This window comes from Anomalospiza imberbis, chromosome 1, assembly GCF_031753505.1.
Source record: "Anomalospiza imberbis isolate Cuckoo-Finch-1a 21T00152 chromosome 1, ASM3175350v1, whole genome shotgun sequence".
In the NCBI taxonomy this organism is placed as follows: domain Eukaryota; kingdom Metazoa; phylum Chordata; class Aves; order Passeriformes; family Viduidae; genus Anomalospiza; species Anomalospiza imberbis.
In genome coordinates, this window is record NC_089681.1 from 124148163 (window position 1) to 124166838 (window position 18676).

Here is an 18676-nt window from a genome sequence, read left to right on the forward strand (position 1 = left end):
CACAGTCTGAAAGAGTCTGTAGGCAGTGTTGGAAAAATAATGTCTGCTCTTTCGACCTCTGTTTGCATCTCTTTAAGAGTTACAAGTTACTGGTAACAGATTAGGGTAGGAGTTCATCACAAGATCAAATAGACTTTGTTAAGCAAGACTTTTGATATCCAAGAAGTAGATTAAACATGGTCTAGAAGGGCAAACATTCACACTGTGTTTCTGTTTGTAAGTCCCTGTGCACAGGATGTGACTACTTGGGGACAGTGCAAGACACGGGGAAGAAAAAGAAAGACATTTAAAAAATACGTTTTTCAATAGCTCTATTTGGCTTTTCTCATTCTTCCTGCAGATTTGAGAAGAGGTGGAGAATAGCAAATAAATATCAGTATTACTTAGAATATGCACAGTATTTTTTTTTGGAAAGGTGTAATTTTTGTTTTAAACACATACAAGTGGAGAGTGATATTGATAGACCTAAATTTCTAGATAAAATGCTTAATAACTGCAGAAAATTTCATTAACCCTTCAAGTCCTTAACCAGAATCTAAAAAGCATTATCCTAATCTAAATTCACTTTGACATTCCTTGTGTAAATATAGTGTTTATAAGTCTCCAATGTGACTGGCAATCTTTTCAGTGCAATTGATTAAAAACTTTGGGTTGAATTAGCTACAAAGATAGATATACAAGCACAGGGTTTAAAATATTCATGGTCACTGGTGAAGGTTTTTTGGTGAATGGTCCAAAGTGTAATTGCCATGGGAGTCAGCTTTTAGCAAAGTTGATTACAAGAGGTTTGGAGTTCAAGTGCCTATCGTAGGTAGGATCTGTGAGCCTCACATCATGGTTTTCTCCTTGGCCATATGTGGTGTGTGGTGAAAATGTGTGCTGCTATGAAATGCTGTGTGTTGACAGGCTCCCTCTCACTATAACTTGCATCCTTTTCTGTTGCTGTTCTGCTTGCAGCTTGTCCCATTGATAACCTGCACACGTTTAATTCCAGACAGTCTTTTGACTTGCATTGTCATCTTCTCGTTTCAGAAGTGCCTAGCTGCCATTCCATTTACATGAGGCAAGAAGGCTTCCTGGCTCACCCAAACAGAACAGAAGTTAAGTTTTCTATTATGTATCACTTTTGTATGAGAGAAATGTACCCCTGAGGGTATCTGGGGCTCACTGGTTTAATTTTGGTGCTGGGAAGACTTGCATCATCCTTCTTCCCCTTTTCAGTGTTGAGTTTCTGATGCAGTGAATTTTTTGTAGATTCTTTTAGTGCCATGAGTTGATCAGGATAGAAGCAATTATGAACTTAACTCATTCTGCTTTTCAAGGCCTCTAGCAGTTGAAAGGAAGACATATTTAAAAATTTGTCTGTTTCACCCATTCTGCTTAAGTGATATTTATCAGGCTGTTAGCATGATAGGCTCAGTTAACTGTGTTAAGTAATCCATTTTAGGCGTTAAAATCAGTGAAAGTTTTGCGTTTTTCCTTTTGTTATTATTTTTGCAATGTTTTGATACACTATATGCCCAAATTGGGACATTCCAAAATTCCCAATGATTTCAATAGGACAATTTGACATAATTGTCAAAATTAATAATTCTGAGTGACAGCACTTTATATGTACTAGAAATAAGAAGTCCAACAGAACTAAGGTGACTGTGAAAGAGAGGTTATAGCCTCCACTGTCCTGTTTTAGTTTATCTGTCTTAGCAATATATTATTTTCTGCTTGTTTGTTTAGGGTTTATTTTTCTTCCAGTGGGCAAATTTCAGAAACATGAGGAATCTGGTTTTGAGATTGATGAGAATCCAGATAGACATGAGAATCAAAGTCTTCCAGGAAGACTTTATTTGCTAGTGTAAAGATAGAATCAAAAAGATAACACATCTGGCTAAAATTCCATCTGCTTCTGGGTTGAAATAAAGACAGAAAAAGAAAAAAGATAGTGTTTAACAAGGAAGGTAAAATAGGAGATGGAAATTTCTAAGTCTTGTTATATCAAATTATATTAATTATGAACTGCAGGGATAAGGGCAAAAGATTTTGAGTTTTAATCATAGCACAGATAGGGCAAAACCCATCTTATCCATGTTATGGTTTTGTAAGGAGTTGGAGGTGGCTGAATTTTCATGAATGACGTAAAAAAGCAGTGATGTTAGCTAAATATTTGTTTTCTGTATTTGGAAATCAATCAATATAATTTTACAGAATAAAGGTCATGTCAAATCTCATTCTGTTCTTTGCTGAAAATAAAAGTTTGATTGATAAAGGTGCTTGTATTGTACAGTTTGATTTTTATGGCATTCAATTTGCCTCTGCATTACATTCTGATTAAGAAGTTAGCACAAAGCAATATCAATAAAGTACACATTAAATACATTAAGACCTGGCCAACTGACAGGTCTAAAAGAGGCTGTCACCAGGCAATCATCTGTGAATGGATTATAGTTATGTAGGAATTGATATCAGGAGTGTTGCTATTCAATATTTTCAGTAAAGATATGGAACAAAGTTAATAGATAACTTTATGGCACAAAGATAGAGCAGTAAATAACAGGCATGACAGGGCAGTCACACAAAGCAGTTTGAATTGTTTGGTTATCTGAGCACATTAAACAAAATGGTGTTTTTTAATACATGAACGTAGACCAGGCCTGTGGAACAGGGAAACAGTATGTTGGAAAAAAGGATTTTGAGGTGGACCTCCTCCTCAGCTTCACAGTGGGAAACCAGCCCAACTGAGCACTGTAACCTTAAGGCACAAAGCCTTCTGTAATACTCAGGCAGTCAAAAGGAAGGTGAGAGGGCAGCAGGAGAGGACAAGATGTTTTGTCTCACTCAGTAGCACTGGTTAAACTGATACCGATATGCAATACAGTTCTGGTTAAGCAAAACATGAGCATAATAGGAAATAGTAGGAATGTGTACAGAAAGGTGTGCTAGAAAGGCTGCTGGGCTGTAGACAGTGTCGTTTAATGACAAAATAAAATTTTCCAAAATAATCTTAATTGGAAGGAACATCAAGAGCAGTGTGTGAGGGTGACCTGTGTGGGTGTGAGGAGGAAATACTGAGTCTTGCAGGGGGAAGACCTGCAGGAACTAATGGTTAAATGTCAAAGCAATTCAAACAGGAAATTAGCAAACATTTTGTAATAAATCATAGAGAAAAATGGGTACTTTTTCATTTTAGCAGGTGGAGATTAACAGTCTTTTGGGAATGCATATGTTAATTAAACACCCTTTTACTTAGGCCAAAATGTAGGGATTGGGCAGTGTCTAAAGGATATGGGATATTAATCTGATTCTTGTATAACTTAGTGTTCCCTCTGGCATTAAGCCTGTGATCTCTTTTTTCTCCATGCATCTTTTATATAAATACCTCTCTCTTTTCAACCTACAGGCTGTATGTATGAAAAGGGACCTAGGCAGTTTTATGATGACACTTGCGTTGTTCCAGAGAAGTTTGACGGTATGTATGACACATCTCTTTTTCCTCTGTAGGGAGATGAAAAAGAAAGAGATAAGGGACTTTTCTCTGTTGCTGATCAAAAAATCCCGGTAATGTTCCAATTTAGGATTCCTTAACACACCATTTGTGGTGCGCCCAACCAAAGCTGACCTTTGCCTCTTGAAACCAAAGTCTCCTCTTCAATAGGATGTCATTTGACTTTTACCAGCAAAAGATGCTGCATCTAGACTTGTGGCAGAGGAGCTCAGTTCTGTACTGTTGAGAAGTAATAAGAGGATTTCCATTGCACTGATGATCACATACTACTTGTTGTTTGAGATGTAATGAAAGCTGTACTTATAATTAACAAAACAGTGGAGAAAGCAGCAGCTTTGGTTTTATTGAGGATTAAACCTCTTGTCTTGCTGTCTACAAAGTGATGAATAGTGGGAAGTGAGTATATAGGGCATTTTTTGTGTTTATGCCAATGTATTTGCACTAGGCTGAATGTACTAGTGGTTTATTTTTCAGTGGGATTGATAACAAATCAATGCTCTGTTCACAACACTACCAATTACAGCAGATTTTTTTAAGAGGAATTCTGGGGTCAATTAAAATGAATGGTCCAAATTATCCTCAGTTACTCTGACATAAAATCAGTTTCCTGGTGTAACTCAGTTGATTTCAGATTTATTTCATTAGAAGCAAAGTTGATGGACACTGTATTTCTTGCCAGTGACTCTGTTAGTCTGCAACTTTGGGAAGTAATTTAGAGACCAATTACTTAAATTTGCTAGAATGGCATTATGTCAGTGGATGCATACTAGCGTGGTGTTGTTAGTGTACCTTTTGTGTTTGTGTGTGTATATCTGGCTTTATTTATTTCAGCAGGAAAGATTAGATATTTCCTGATAAACTTGTGAACAAATCTTTGACCACAGCTAAAAGTAGGGCTGTAGAATTGGTGTTTTTCTCCTACTTTATTTTGTTTGTTTTGTCCTGAAACTCACTTATGGATTACAAAACTATTGCATGTTTAGCAGCATTTGTTGTATTTGCTGAAAATCTGGAGACTCTGAAATGGAAGTAATCCAGAGAACTGCACATTCTTCAGAGTATCACATGTATTTTTATGTTGGTAAGAAATAGATAAAAGAGTTTTAGACAATATTAGACCTAACTGAAGACTGCTCAATCCAGTATTACATTGTTACTGCATTGACACAGTCACAGAAAGAGTGTTTTATTGAAAGTCTGCTTTATACCCTGGCTTTGTGATGTGAGCTTGTTTGGGGGGGGTTTTAACATTTTTTTAAAGCACATTGTGTCAGGTATTTTTTTGTTCCCCAAAAATGATTGTGGATCTGATCTGAGCACCAGTGTCAGATTTATATGTACATTTATGGGAATGGGATCCTGTACTATAAGAAGATAAAACTCGTTGGCAGTAGCATTTGTCTATATCTTCCTTGAAAAACCTTTTGGTTAATTTAGGTATTATACAGGAAAGGGAATGAAAATGAAAAAGAAATATAAATACAATAAAAGCATTAAATGTTAATAAGTATTTTTATGCCTGCAAAGAAAACAGTCTTCTGCTAGTTTCTATGACTGCCCATTGAGAGAACTCCTTGTACTCTAGAAGATTGATCTTGTGATGCAAATAGGTGTGTTTTTGCTTGCAGCATGATGTTTTGAGGGAAAAATAGCAGATGTATCATCATATTCTGGCCAGTAAAGCAAAAGTTGAATAAGCCCAGGACTAGTCTTGATGTTTCAGAAGTAGATTCTCAGCTGCTTCATTTGAAATCAAAGATCAGCACAAGGAAAGAATTTGATCCTGTGTAATACTGCGCTTGCTATTTGCACATTGCACAGCTATCATTACAAAGAAAAAACCTGTCCTTGAAAAAGAAGGACTTTCAGGACTGGAACTTGAACCTCACATAAACCAAAAAGTCTTGTGTTGATTTATTTGTTTTCCACAGCTATTGAGTCAATTTTCTTTCCTGATTACAAAAGGAAGTGCTCCATTTTTAATATTATTATTCTGCCTTTCACTACACAGAGCCATTCTGTAATGGCTGTCAGATCATCCTAATGTGGTTGAATTTAAATTCCTGACTTTCCTTATTAAACAGGTCACACTGTTTATTGGAGGCTGTTGCTGTTCAGATAGTTGAAATGAGGAACTTACCAGTATATCTAGGATTGCAGTCCTTGTGTGAAAAAAAAAATACTGTCTGGTTCAGCATCAGACCTTTCAGCTGTTGTTGTTTGCATGAATTGTTCAGTATAAATATGATTTAAAAACAACAAAGACAGTATGGATATAACAGGATGGTTTTCTCACTGGCAATTTGTGGAACAGCTAGTAGAATGTTATTGATATTTTTAAAAATGTTTTCCTAGACTTAAAATTTTAGAAAAATTAACTTATTGCTTTTCAGAGGGAATACAAATATAATATGTAGACATGAGTAAAAGTAATTTTTACTCATATGCAAGTCCAATATGCCACAGAGGAACTTGCGTATCTGCAGGATTTACATGCCTATACACAAAGCACATGCTGTTTAAGTCCAGTCAAATACTTTGTCAAAATTTCCTTAGAAGCATTTGTGTGCAAGAGAAATTTCACTCAATAGGGTTTTGCGCCTTTATGAAGCCTATATTACTTTACCAAAACTGGGGCCTGTGCAAAGTATAGTACACAAACACAGTTCTTCCTATATCAGAGTTGCTTCAAAAATAGTTTGTGTGCTTTCAAAGAGAGGATATTACAAAATGGTTTGCAAGAGATTTGTGTTTATCAAACCTACATGGGTAGAGACTTAGTGAGACTTCAATAAATCATGAATGAATTTAAGTGCTTTTCAGTATATTAATATGTTATTGTAAGTCCCCAGCAAACAGGGGAATGTTGCATTTGAGGGTGGCTGATTCTTCCCTCTGTTTTTTTACCCCTAATGATTGCTTTGCCAGCTTATCTGACAAACCGAGTGATGGTGTTCCCAGGCATTGTTCCTCTAACGTTGTTGCTGTTGTGTGCAGGTGATGTCAAACAGGAGCCAGGCATGTATCGCGAAGGACCCACGTATCAACGGCGAGGCTCGCTTCAGCTCTGGCAGTTCTTGGTAGCTCTTCTTGATGATCCATCAAACTCTCACTTCATTGCATGGACTGGCCGAGGCATGGAGTTCAAGCTGATTGAGCCAGAGGAGGTGAGTTAGACGGACAGCATGCCCTCACATCCACTGCCCCATCCTGCACACTTAACTGTGCTCCTTTGGACTTAGGCCTTGTTTTCCTTCAGTATTTTGCTTCAGTAGTGCTTTAGAAGGGTGACAGAAAGGACTGGCAAGGGAAGTGCTTCAGTTAGAACAGAGGTGAGGTTAAGAATAGATTTGACTCCTAGTCCCACAAAATAATAAAAATGTTGCAAGTACTAGAGTTAGTAAATAGTTCGCATTAATTGTGGGGTCTACATTTTTCAGCATCACTTCATGGACATAACTGTATCCCAAAATCCTTTGAAAACTTGTCCCTTACTAGTCTTTCAACACCAAATATTAGATTCATTAGATTGAATCATTAGATTGTTTAGTACAGGCTTAGATCCTAGTCTTGCAGATGCTCATGCACATGCATGACTCTTCTAAACCAAGGGTAGATAAAATTACTTATATTCATGAACATTTGCTGAAGCACGTCTTAGTTCACTTGTGTGATAAACAGGAATAAATTGAATGTTTTAGTACGTAAACTGTTTTGGACTAGGTGATGTTATGTAACCTAGCCTTCATTCTAAACTATCATAGAAACTGTTGAAAGATCAGGTGTATGTGAATTTTGTAGTAAAATTTAAATGGAGGATTTAATTAGGGTTGTCAAAAGGCAGTATCATTCTGCTTTACTTTTTTTTAACCCTTTGAATAGGGTTTTCTAATAGAGAAGACCACAGCAAATTTTCTGACAGGAACCCCTCTGAGTTAGAGTTGAGTGGGAAGGCTCGGGGATGTAGGGCTGCTTCTACATTCCACCAGCTATTTCTGCTGTTTGCCATCTATCTACTGGCATTAGCAGTCGGAAAGCTTTCTTGCATGTTACTTACATTGTCGGCTAGCTGCTCTGTGGAGATGCTGGAGCAGCTGGGGCTGGTGTCAGGACTGATGTCCCTTTCCTTCCCGATGTGGTCTGGCTGAGGAGCAGGTTGCTGCAAGGACCCTGGTGCTGGCTCTCGTTTATCTGAGCATGCCCTGCTCTAGTGATAGTCACCACTGCAGATCCTGACATTGTGTATCTGAGGATTTGAACTCAGAACAGTCTTAGTCAATACGATACTGAAACTTTACTGCAAGCCTGCAGCCTTAGCAGGCTAGATAGATTCCTTAGTCGTGTAACTTGTCCTGGAACAGAGCAAAATCTTTGGAAAGTCTTTTGTTTGGTTTTGGTGAATGATGCCTATGATTTCCCCCCTACCCTAGTCTCATATTTTTTACTTTTTTAGTTTTGTCTTGTCTTTGAGATATGTCCAATTTCTTTCAAGATTGAAGAGTTTTATTGAGAAATGGCTTCCAGCAGATGGTGCAAAATCTTTATAGATTTTATTAGCTAAGGAAAATAACAAACTCCTAAGGTTTCCTTATTGTGTAATTCCCTGAAGAGCTGAATATTCTAATTTAATTTAATCAGATCATCTGCATGTCTGGCTATGTAAAAGTTGCTTTGTGTTTTTGAGCAGCGTTGCATCCAAGATCTGGAGGAGGCTTGAAGCTTGCTTCACTCTCTGTGTTCCTAGGAGTACAAAGGAGTCTAAGTTGTTTTCATATGAATGTCATGAATCTGACAGAAACAGTCAATTAAAATAAGAATAGCCTATGGGAAGTCACACAATTCTATTGGTTGCCAAGTATAAATTGAAGGGAAATCAAAGAGCTTGTTGGTTCTGCTGTGGCAAGCTAGGATGTCAGTGACATGACCTTTCCATCCATTCCTTACTGGAGGTTTATGCCCTTGTAGAAAGAGTGACAACAAAAATGAATATGTATCAGCTCCTGGAGTGCCATAGTTCATTCAGGAGGTAACTGTGAACTATGGAGCCTGAGAATTGGACATAGGTCCATGTATGCAGGCTTGTCACAGAGACAGCAACCTTCAGCAGGAAGGTAGGGTAGAAGGGTGGAATCCCTTCCACAGAGCACGACCAGGTAAATGCTGTGCAGTTCAGGGATGGGAACTGGACCTGATTGCTTGTTTAGGAGTCTCAAAATACAACACAATGTAACATATTTTTCACCATTACTTGTTGTTTATCCTTTTTCTGTATTTATTTATTTTGCGAGCCTGTTATGTTGGGGACTTTTAGGACTCCGATTAATGCAGAGAAAAAACCTTGAAAGGAATAAAAAAGGAGTGATGTGGTAATGTGTTACAAAAATGAATAGGTGAATCAAAGTTAGACATCTAGGCCAAATCTGCAGCTGGAATAGATTTACGTGCTTGAGGTGTGTTTCAGTACAGCTAAAATGTAGCTGAAGTTAGCAGAGCTGTGATAATTTACATAAGTCTGAAAAGCTGCACCACTGAAAGGAAATAATGCTTTCAAAAGAAAGTTTAGAAATTATTGTCCAGGTGGACACCAAAATCATAGATTTTGCTCAGTGCTGCATGTTGTCATGGCTTGCATCAAAAAGCTCCAGGCACCTACGGGAAGTTTCACAGAGCAGAATGCAGAGAAGCTGCTTGGCTACTCTGTCCTTTTTCCAGCGCTGTATGCATATGCACATCTCAATCATTTTTATAAAATGTGCTTTAAAGAGTTCATCAGCTCTGCCTTTTTTCCCCTCAGGTGATATTATAGTCATTTTTACAGGCAGTAATTGAAATGTCACCAATAGCCAATTAAATTTCAGGCGAGGAATAAGAAGTTAAGCTCTTTAAACAAGGGGTCGCTTTGTCCAAAACTATCTTTAGCAATAAAACAGGAAGCATAAAGTCCAGTAGAAAACATAAGTCAGAGCAGAAGGCATATTGTTCTCTATGGAATAGTTTCATGAGTTACTTGCAATTCACTTTTTGTTGTTATTTTTAAGAGAAATTATATGGCTGAAACGATGAAATTTCTGTTCCATTCTTCATACCACCATATAGTTCTTCCAGGTGATTATTCTGCCTCCTTAGATAATGCTTTTTTTTTTCTGAAGTAATATTCAAGACTGGGAGTTGTCTTTTGACTTGTATCTCCTAATAATTGCAATATTGCTGTAATTCCAAGTACAGTCTGTATTAGTTCATGAATTACGTGTGTATGCATGTGTGTTTAAAATAACTTACTTTTTTTTCTGACAGCAAGGAAAAGACAGGCGCAGTACAATATTCCATAGTATCATACAGAAGAAAAGTTTTGTAAAAGTTTTCCAGTGGAACTTGCTAAATGTTTTTTGTCCATCATCTCTTTGTATGGCTTTATTTCTTCATTAATTTTCTTTATTAAAAAGCAAAGAAAAACCCTAACCCTCCACCACATTGTCCGATAAGTCTGTTACAAGTTTAATGGTGATGTACATCTAATTAAAATTCGTAGTAGTACATGGGAAATTCAGGTCATGGCAACCTTATCCTATTTGTTGCGCCTGCAGGGTTTCCCCTCCTGCATCTCCAAATAAAGTATCTGATGATAAGATCTGCTTGTTAAATGCATTTAACAAATCATTGCTAATCCATTTTTGTGGCAGGTGGCACGTCGCTGGGGGATTCAGAAAAACAGGCCAGCTATGAACTATGATAAACTTAGCCGATCGCTTCGCTATTATTACGAAAAGGGAATCATGCAAAAGGTGAGTAGCTAATTTTGTATTACATTTCACCAGAATCTTGCATATTAATCCATAGGTCAGTTTACAAGGAGTTCTTGTAATTGCATGGATTAGGTAGTTTTTTCATCTGTTTATGCAAAAGCAAAGCTTTTGGACCTACTAGGCCTGGCATATGTATTAAGGTATTTTTTTTTCTATATAAAAAATGTCTGTGGTTTTAGTTCACACAATGCATTTCATAATTATAAGGGAAGAAGTAACATTCAAAAATAGCCAAAAGACCTTCCTGGCAGCTGGAAAAGGCAAATGGTAGAGTACAGTATGATTAATGTTTTGCAGATCTAAGTTAGCTGCCCAGTGCTTGGGTACTTTAGTAAGTGCAAGATAGGGGAGAATAATTATGCCTATTAATATACCAATAGTATAGGTATGACATACCCATACTATTTTTGCCAGTACTGGTTTTGAATGGAATTTAATATTTATAAATAATATTTATAATAGACTGAATTAGGAGAAATATTTAACAATAATTTATATAATATGGGCTAATCTTGCTGACAGTATTCAAAGCATCCTCCTACTGTGGCTTGCTGATTTTTAAATCTTGCTGTGTAGTACCATGTAGATTGACTGAGAAATCAATAGGAGAAGCCAGTCTGCTGTATCTACAAAACTGCCAGGTGTGATCAAAGATCATAATAAACACCTTGGACTGCAAAACCTATTCCTTGTCTTTTCACATTGGTCTTGTGACCAGTGATGATGAGCATTTTAAGCTTGTCATATGCCAATTCCATGAATAGAAACAGTGCTCTCAGCTCAAGTTCTGGGGCAACATTTCTGGTAGGTTTTGTGAAGTCTGAAAAGTTTTCTTAGATTATGGGGTTGTTGTAGTGCACTCCCTTTTCACTACCAGTAGTCAACTGGGACAACAATCTGGGCTAGTATTGGCTTACAGTTCTTCAGTAGCTCAGCACCTCATTCATTTTTGTGTGTCATGTAACTGTGCACAGAGTCTTTGTAAAGTGGATTGGAGACTGGGTCCGGTCAGGGAGAAGCAGAAGTGCTTGGTTTCGCTGACTGGTGCTTCAGGCAGTGGAGTTCCTTGTTGCAGGTTCCAGCTCAGCAGCATAGGCATCTGTGCTGCCAGCACACTTCAAAGGCAGCAGAGGCAAAAAAAAAAAAGTAGCAGAGTGAAGCAAGTTGAAAAGGTGGGGATAGAAATACCAGAAGGCTGATAATGCTGCCCCAACCCACACATCCATTTAATGTGGAAAGTTTACAAGTACTTTGGACATCTAGCTTGCTACATCCTAAACTACTACTTTATTATCTACAAGAATGTGTTTAACACATGTTTTGAAAGCTAGCTTGTATGCTTATTTTTCTGACATAACAATGTTTCAGGTTTGTCCTGGGATCGCTCTATCTGGCCTGTTCATGTATGTTTAAAACTAATGGGGGTTGTAGATGCAAAGCAGGTTTTTTTATGGCAAAGTTTGCATGCGTATTTTCCCTCCTTTTTTTTAAACCAACAGTGATAGCAGATTATGCAAAAGCCTGATTTCTGAATGCAACCTCTAGTCTATCAAACTTGCTGACATTTGTTTGATTTTTAAAATTCTGCTGCAGATACAGTCCCTACCAAATTCTATTTGTAGAATAAATAAGCTGAAAGTTTAAGGAGGTGCTTGAAACTATTTTGCACCCATAAGAAGAGAGATGTTAAGTTTGCAACACTTTCTCCATCTTCACTAACTCGCTTCATTGCTATGGTAGCTAGAGTTGCAAGAAGCAGACAATATGATTTTATTTTAAAATCATTTTAATAAATTGTGAGCATGCAATCTAATGCATATTTTTAAGCACAATTTTTTAAATAAGGTACTTGAGAAGGCACTATATTGACTTCTGTTTGTTGCTTGTAATAAGACAGCAATTTTGTGTTGTTTTTATCATTCTCTAGCTTTTAGGAAGTTGAAGCATAGACATTTAAGGCTGTTTCTGATTAAGGGAAAACTTTAGGATCTTTGGACAAATTGCCCCTCCATAAGCAAATCCAAATGTCCCAGCTTTGCATGAGCAATTGCTAAGTACATATTAGCCTGCGTATTTGCTTACGCTGTCCCTGTACAATCAGCAGGCACTATAACTAAAGTGCTTTTGTACGTAAGCATGAATCAATCTGTGTAAAGTGAAATCCAGATCTCTGCCGTGCAATGTGATTCTTTTTTCCACTTCACACACGGAGTGTGTAATTTTATTTTGCCACTGTAGTGACAATTTGTTTACATTTTCCAATAAGAACAGTTCCATTTCTGGTTAAGTATAGGAAATGATCCCAAACAAATGTTTAGAAGCGGAATACTTAGTTCATCTTCCAACAGGATGTCATGAGTGGCAAAATCAAGAGCATTCTGCACAGTCTGCTTTGGCAGGTCCCACTTGTCTTTGCTAGGCTGTTACCTTACCAGTTCTTCTGTCATGTTATTTATTGTGTAACAAAGGTGAGTTCTTTACAAGACTGTTGAACTTGGAGTTGCAAAACACGAGGCCTTATGCTGCACCTTTTTTCCCCTTCTGTTGTCCTAAGGTGGCTGGAGAAAGATATGTCTACAAGTTTGTTTGTGACCCTGAAGCGCTTTTCTCCATGGCTTTTCCCGACAACCAGCGCCCCTTACTGAAGACTGACATGGAGCGCCACATCAATGAGGAGGACACTGTGCCTCTGTCCCACTTTGATGAGAGCATGGTCTACATGCAGGACGGAGGCTGCTGCAACACCCACCCCTATAACGAAGGCTATGTCTATTAACAACAGTGACACTGAAGGGGTGTTTCCCCCTCCTTGAGCTTCTCCTCTTTCCCAAGACCCAGAGGAAAGCTGAATCGACTTCAGTTTGTTTTTTAAATAGTACACTAAAAGGGGCTTTTCCTGTTGCATTATTCCTATGGTCTGCCATGGACAGCGCACTTTATTTGAAAGGGGAGGGTTGGAACCCAAATGTTATTCTGTGTAAAAGGAGGAAAAGGGTGGGTTTGCTTTTTACTTAAGTTTGGGAAGGGAACATACAGGTTTTAAGTACAAAAAAAAGCTATATCATGTCTGTTTTGTTTCATATCAGCATAAGATATTGTACATTTTCTCTGGGTATCTGTAGTACAGTTAATTCTCATTGTGCAAAATAACCACTTTTGGTGATGATATCAGCACAGCATGCCTAGGGCATTTGTTTCTTGCCATTCCTAATTGTCTTTCTGCAGTAATAAAAGAGAAGCAAAGCATATACCACAGCATTTAATTTAGAAGTTTCCAGTGGCAGAACTTGTACCTTGCCTCTGTGAACAACCAGATAGTTTTCCTAATTTTTTTCCTTTTTTTCCCTTTCTTTTTCTATTTTTTTTTGTGTATGACTTCAAAAAAAAAAATCCTATTTAATGACAGACTGGCCATAAGTACAGTGACCAGGCAGTGAAATCCCTGACTTCAGACTGCAAGCTGCATGCTGTATCTGGTGCCACATTGCCATACATATATGGCCCATGCTATAGCGTTGATTTTTCAAGATCCATTTGAGGGTAGTAATTACATGGAATAGGCTTTCTGATGATCATGTCAGCATTAAATACAGGATCATGATCAGGAGGGAGAAAACATTTTGTATCCTTCCATTTCCTTTGGTACATAAATAAGTTATTTAATCAATAGGAATTAACTGTACTAAGTCACATATCTAATTATGCTGTTTAGACACAGCAAGCACTCCTTGAGAAAAATATCCAATACACTAAATAGGTACTTTAGTAATTTTTAGACACGGTACCCATTAATATGCATTTAAACCTTTTACTGCTGTGTTATGTTGATAACATATATAAATACTAGATAATGCTAATGCTTCTGCTGCTGTCTTTTTCTGTAATATTCTCTTTGATGCTGAATTTACTATGACCATTTATAAGCAATGCTGTAACTACAGGTAGCATTTCAGGACAAAATAGATGACTTGAACCATTTATTGCTTAGAAAATAGCTTACGCCATAGCTGTGCTATAAGCAGCTTTTATGCGCATCCACAAATGACTAGTAAGCTTCAGCTTGCTAAGGAAAGCTCTGCAGAACCTTTTGTAATTTTCGGTGGAACAGAGATGAACTGTCAAAGAATACCATGAAGTTGCTGTATGACGTTGTAGTGCTGGCACTGGTGTTACCAATCAACTTGTTTTGGACACTAAATGTAAATGTGATCGGATATGCTCGGAAGACAATTTAAATTTTGAGGGTTATTTTGGTTGTTTTGTTATTTTTTCAAATTGTTTTATTTTTTGAGAGGGGTTACCTTGAATACAAACCACACATGCTATTCTGTATGTAAAACAAAAACAAAAAGCGGCAAAGCCCCAAAAGTTTAAAATATTTATGAGCACCTTTTTTTGAAATACAATAATTTGTAGGTTGAAGGGGTGGAGAGGGAGTTAAGAATTGGATTTCATTTTTTGCCCAGTGAAATTTAAATAGTTGTTATATGAAGTTCCTCATTTTCCTAGATTGTCAAGAAGTGGGAGAAAAATAAATACATAACCATAAAAAGACAAGAATAACTTTCATCATAATGGATGGATTTCAAAGACAGTCCTAGGTGATGGGTTGATCTTCCATCCTTTGTCAGTTAAGACACTACTTAAGTTATGAATATTTTAATACACATTTAATCAAAAGTAAAGCAGTAGTGGTCACTAGAAACCACAGGTGCATAAAAAGCATTTGGGCAGGTATTTAATTTATGTAGATCCATGAGACAACATATTTTATGATATATGCCTTAATATGCCACCTAATTCTGTCATCCATAGGTCTCAATGGCACTTAAATACTTGGTGATCAACTGAGAAAAAGAAGTCTAAAATTACAGAACTAGCAAAAAGGAAAGGGAAAATGTTGAGTAATATTGTTTAAAAAAATGTGGTTTCCATTGAAATGAGGTTCAAATGAAACATGCTTTGATGAAAAGTCCTTGGATTGGTTTTGGTTCTTTAATGTCAGCACAGAGCGCCTCTTGCCTGTGGCAGGATGTGGGTATTTGGGAAAGGGGTTGGACAAAAAAAGGAAAAAAAAAAAAGTTTAAAAATTGCATCGAATGTGTAATATTTAAGAAGAAAAAAATATATATATATATCTGTATATGGTAGTGACTCACTGAACAAAACAAGCAGTCAGACCAACATTACATGATCTCTCAGCAGAAGACAAAAAGGTCTTTCACTGAACTGATTAACCCTTTTTAAAATGTACCTATGAGGTTTATTTAAAGTCTATTTTTATTCCACTTTTTGTTTGTTTGGGGTTGGGGTTTTTTTTGGTTTTGTTTTGTTTGGGGGTTTTCAGGTAGAATAATAAATCTGGCAGCTGATTTCTGCAAGATTGTTGTGTATTGGATTCCTAACCATTTGAATTGGAGAGGCCCCTGCAGAAAGGATATTCTTTTGGGAGAGGAGAGGATGATCTGTCCCTAGTGCCTAGAATGGCTTGCTTCAAAGTGTAACAAAAACAGAAAAGAAAAAAAAAAGAGAAAAATTAAAAAAAAAAAGAACGGGGGAAAAAAAAGGCGGAGTATGTACAATTCATGTGTATGTATATATGATTTATAGCCAGGAGTTAGATTACCAAAGCATTGTATTTGACTGACAAAAGGGAGGAGGATGATCTATGTATATTTTGGGATTGATTCCTACTAAGAACACTTACACATTTTCAGAGGGCATTTTAATACTCTTCTGGATTTGAATGTGGGATGTTTGCAGCTGGGGTAAGGGGGCTGGGTTTTCATTTGGTTGCTTTGGGAGTATTTTAGTTTTGTTTTCAAGCTGTACCACAAGTGGAGGGAATATGCAGCTTTCACCTGTTTTTAGTAGGAGCTGTAATAGAATGAGCTTGTCTCTGCTTGTCTGTCTCTGTGCTGGGCAGAGCATTGGGGCAGACAGGGTAGAGCTGCTGTGAAGCAAATTCGGGAGGCATCGCTGGAAAGACCCAGCACCGTGGAACAGCTGAAGGGGCTCAGCTTTCATGTGCCATCACAGATCCACTTGCACCAATAGCTGAACACAGGTGAAGTTAGTGAAGGACTTGGGAGATTCCCTCAGAATACATTTGAGAGAGTTAACATTACAAGTTTAGGACAATTTCTTTTTCTTTAGGGATACAACTTCCATGGCAAAGAGTCTGCCCTTTTCTCTCCAAGGTTACACCAGTCTAACTTTCTTACATTAACAACCTTAACATTGCATTCACTGAAAAAGCAAATTTCATCTGCTTCTCAGACCAAATCTGCTTGCTGTCCTGACTGTGGTCTGGTGAGGTTACCAGGGGAAACTGGGATACATAAATGCTTTTCTCTAGAAATTCCCTGCAAAGACCCCTTTGCTCAGATTTTTTTCATCTTTGGGGTTCTCTGATACATGGGATTATTCCCCAGGGATTAATGCTTAGAGTTTTATGCCCTTGACATCTGACTGGGTTGGGCTTCAAGTCCATTTTCACAGGACAATATCATCTATTAAATATTTTGCCTTCTTTGTGGTTTTTTTGTTTGTTTGGTTTTTAATAGCAGGAAACAGATCAATGTGTTCAAAAGGTATTATGAGGAAATCTTTGAGTTGTTAATGGCTCTACTTTCTCCTCTGAAGAGCATTATCTTCAATTCATGTATTACAGGTAATAGCACCCATAAACAGCCCTATTCAGTGCTCACATTAATAGTACTGAGGACTTTTCTAAATAGTCTTCTTCAAAGATTTTTTTTGGGAGTCTTAATTAATATGGTATCTTATACTCTAAGAATCACCACTTTAGAATATTCTACTAACATAAGAACCTGGGATCTAGTAATAAGAGCCTAGGAAATTAATTTCTCAGTTCTCTGCTTATCTGAGGGTTTTATGTTGTGTATTTGAGTATTTGGTTGTTGGTTTTTTATGGTTTTTTTGTTGGTTTTTTTTAAGGTTTTTTTTGTTTGTTTTGTTTTGTTTTTTGGTGTTTTTTTTTTTTATAATGTTGTTGGTTTAGTTTGGTTTTATATCAGAGGCTACTCTGCTTGGAAAGAAGGTAGCAGCTGAGAGCAGGTGCCTCTGCATCAGAAACGCCAGTTCAAAGTCCACTGCATTTTGCTAAGCTACCAGGCTGAGAACTAGAGTATCTGCAATACAGCACTGAGCCCTCCCCTCCCTGTGCTCTTACAGAAGAGGAGACAACAGTGCACTGTCTTTTGTTTCTTCTGCTACAAGAGCAGTAATATCTGGCAGAACAGCAGAATGGAAAGCTAGGGGCAGTAGCATTTTAAAACTGCTGGATTACCCAGATCTGTCTGAGACACCAAAAATGCATCAGCTGAGTGTTCAGCTTTCATGATTGTGTAGGTAGGTAAAGTTAACTTCAGTCTTCAGGTTGTTGAAATATTGGTTTTCTCCCTGAACACCAATTTAATTTCTGTGGGAAGGAAATATCTGTGCCATCTTCTTATGTAATAGTCTTAAAATGTCTATGAAGTATCTTGTTGACATTTTCCCAAAGAACTTTTTTTGTGTGAAAATGCCACAACACACATCACCAAAGAAAGGGTAAATAAACTCCAAGAAGTTATCCATACATCAGGGTCTCCAAAGCTGTAGTAGTATTTACTCTAGCAATGTATCATGTCTTTAATGCTGCTGTGTTGTCCTTATTACATAGTTTCATTTGGCTGACCTCAAAAAATACTCAGTGTACCTTGAAATTTTGTTCATTTTAAATGAGCTTCTAAATGAGTTACAGGAAGGTAACCCTGAGGCAGGGTTACAATCAACTTTTGGATCTGGTAAGCCATAACTCTCTATCTTTGTCTTTGCTCTTACAAAGCTCTGTGGGCACATATGCCCATATAAATGCTTTTTAGTTGTGTGGTAGAGAGGAAATTACAGCCACTAGGTGGATTTGGGGGGTGAGGTGGTTTGGTAGTTTTTGAGTATCTATGACTGGCTTTGTTTCAGAAGGAATGTCTATATGTATTACTTTCCACAGTTACTTTCCAAGTAACCAGGTAGATAATTGGTGTCAAAAATAGCTTTTTTGCTGTGTAATTTACAGTAGAGGCTATGGTATTTCCTTGCTGCTGCCTTAAAAAGGAAAGGCTGGAGGAGATTTCACAATTTTCTTTTTCCCTCCCTTCAGTGACAGGACCCAGCTGATCTATCTGAGGATAGTTTAAGCCAATTCTTCACTCACCCATGGTATTTTAGTGAACAATCTGCTCATCAGTACAGTGGCACTTTGTAGAAGCTAAGGTACAGAGTGTTGAGTATTTTAGATGTACTGCAAAGGGCTTTCTAGGGTGGCTTTCAGTCAAAATCTTGCACGGGCAGTGGCATATGGCTATACCAC

The 18676-nt window shown here is 37.4% G+C and overlaps 1 protein-coding gene across 11 annotated transcripts in view; it reads left to right on the forward strand.

Annotated features, from left to right (window-relative positions):
- Positions 1-15683, forward strand: part of ETV1 (ETS variant transcription factor 1) — a 116535-nt gene extending 100852 nt beyond the window's left edge. For 10 of the 11 annotated variants that reach the window (XM_068209972.1, XM_068209965.1, XM_068209979.1 and 7 more), the window contains 5 exons: positions 1033-1099; positions 3393-3463; positions 6497-6666; positions 10180-10281; positions 12857-15683. In XM_068209972.1, the coding sequence (XP_068066073.1) occupies positions 1033-1099; positions 3393-3463; positions 6497-6666; positions 10180-10281; positions 12857-13078 (632 nt within the window). In that variant the 3' untranslated portion in view covers positions 13079-15683. The remainder of the gene's footprint in view (positions 1-1032; positions 1100-3392; positions 3464-6496; positions 6667-10179; positions 10282-12856) is intronic. The other variant, XM_068210002.1, reaches the window with a different exon arrangement.
- Positions 15684-18676: the final 2993 nt, after the last annotated feature.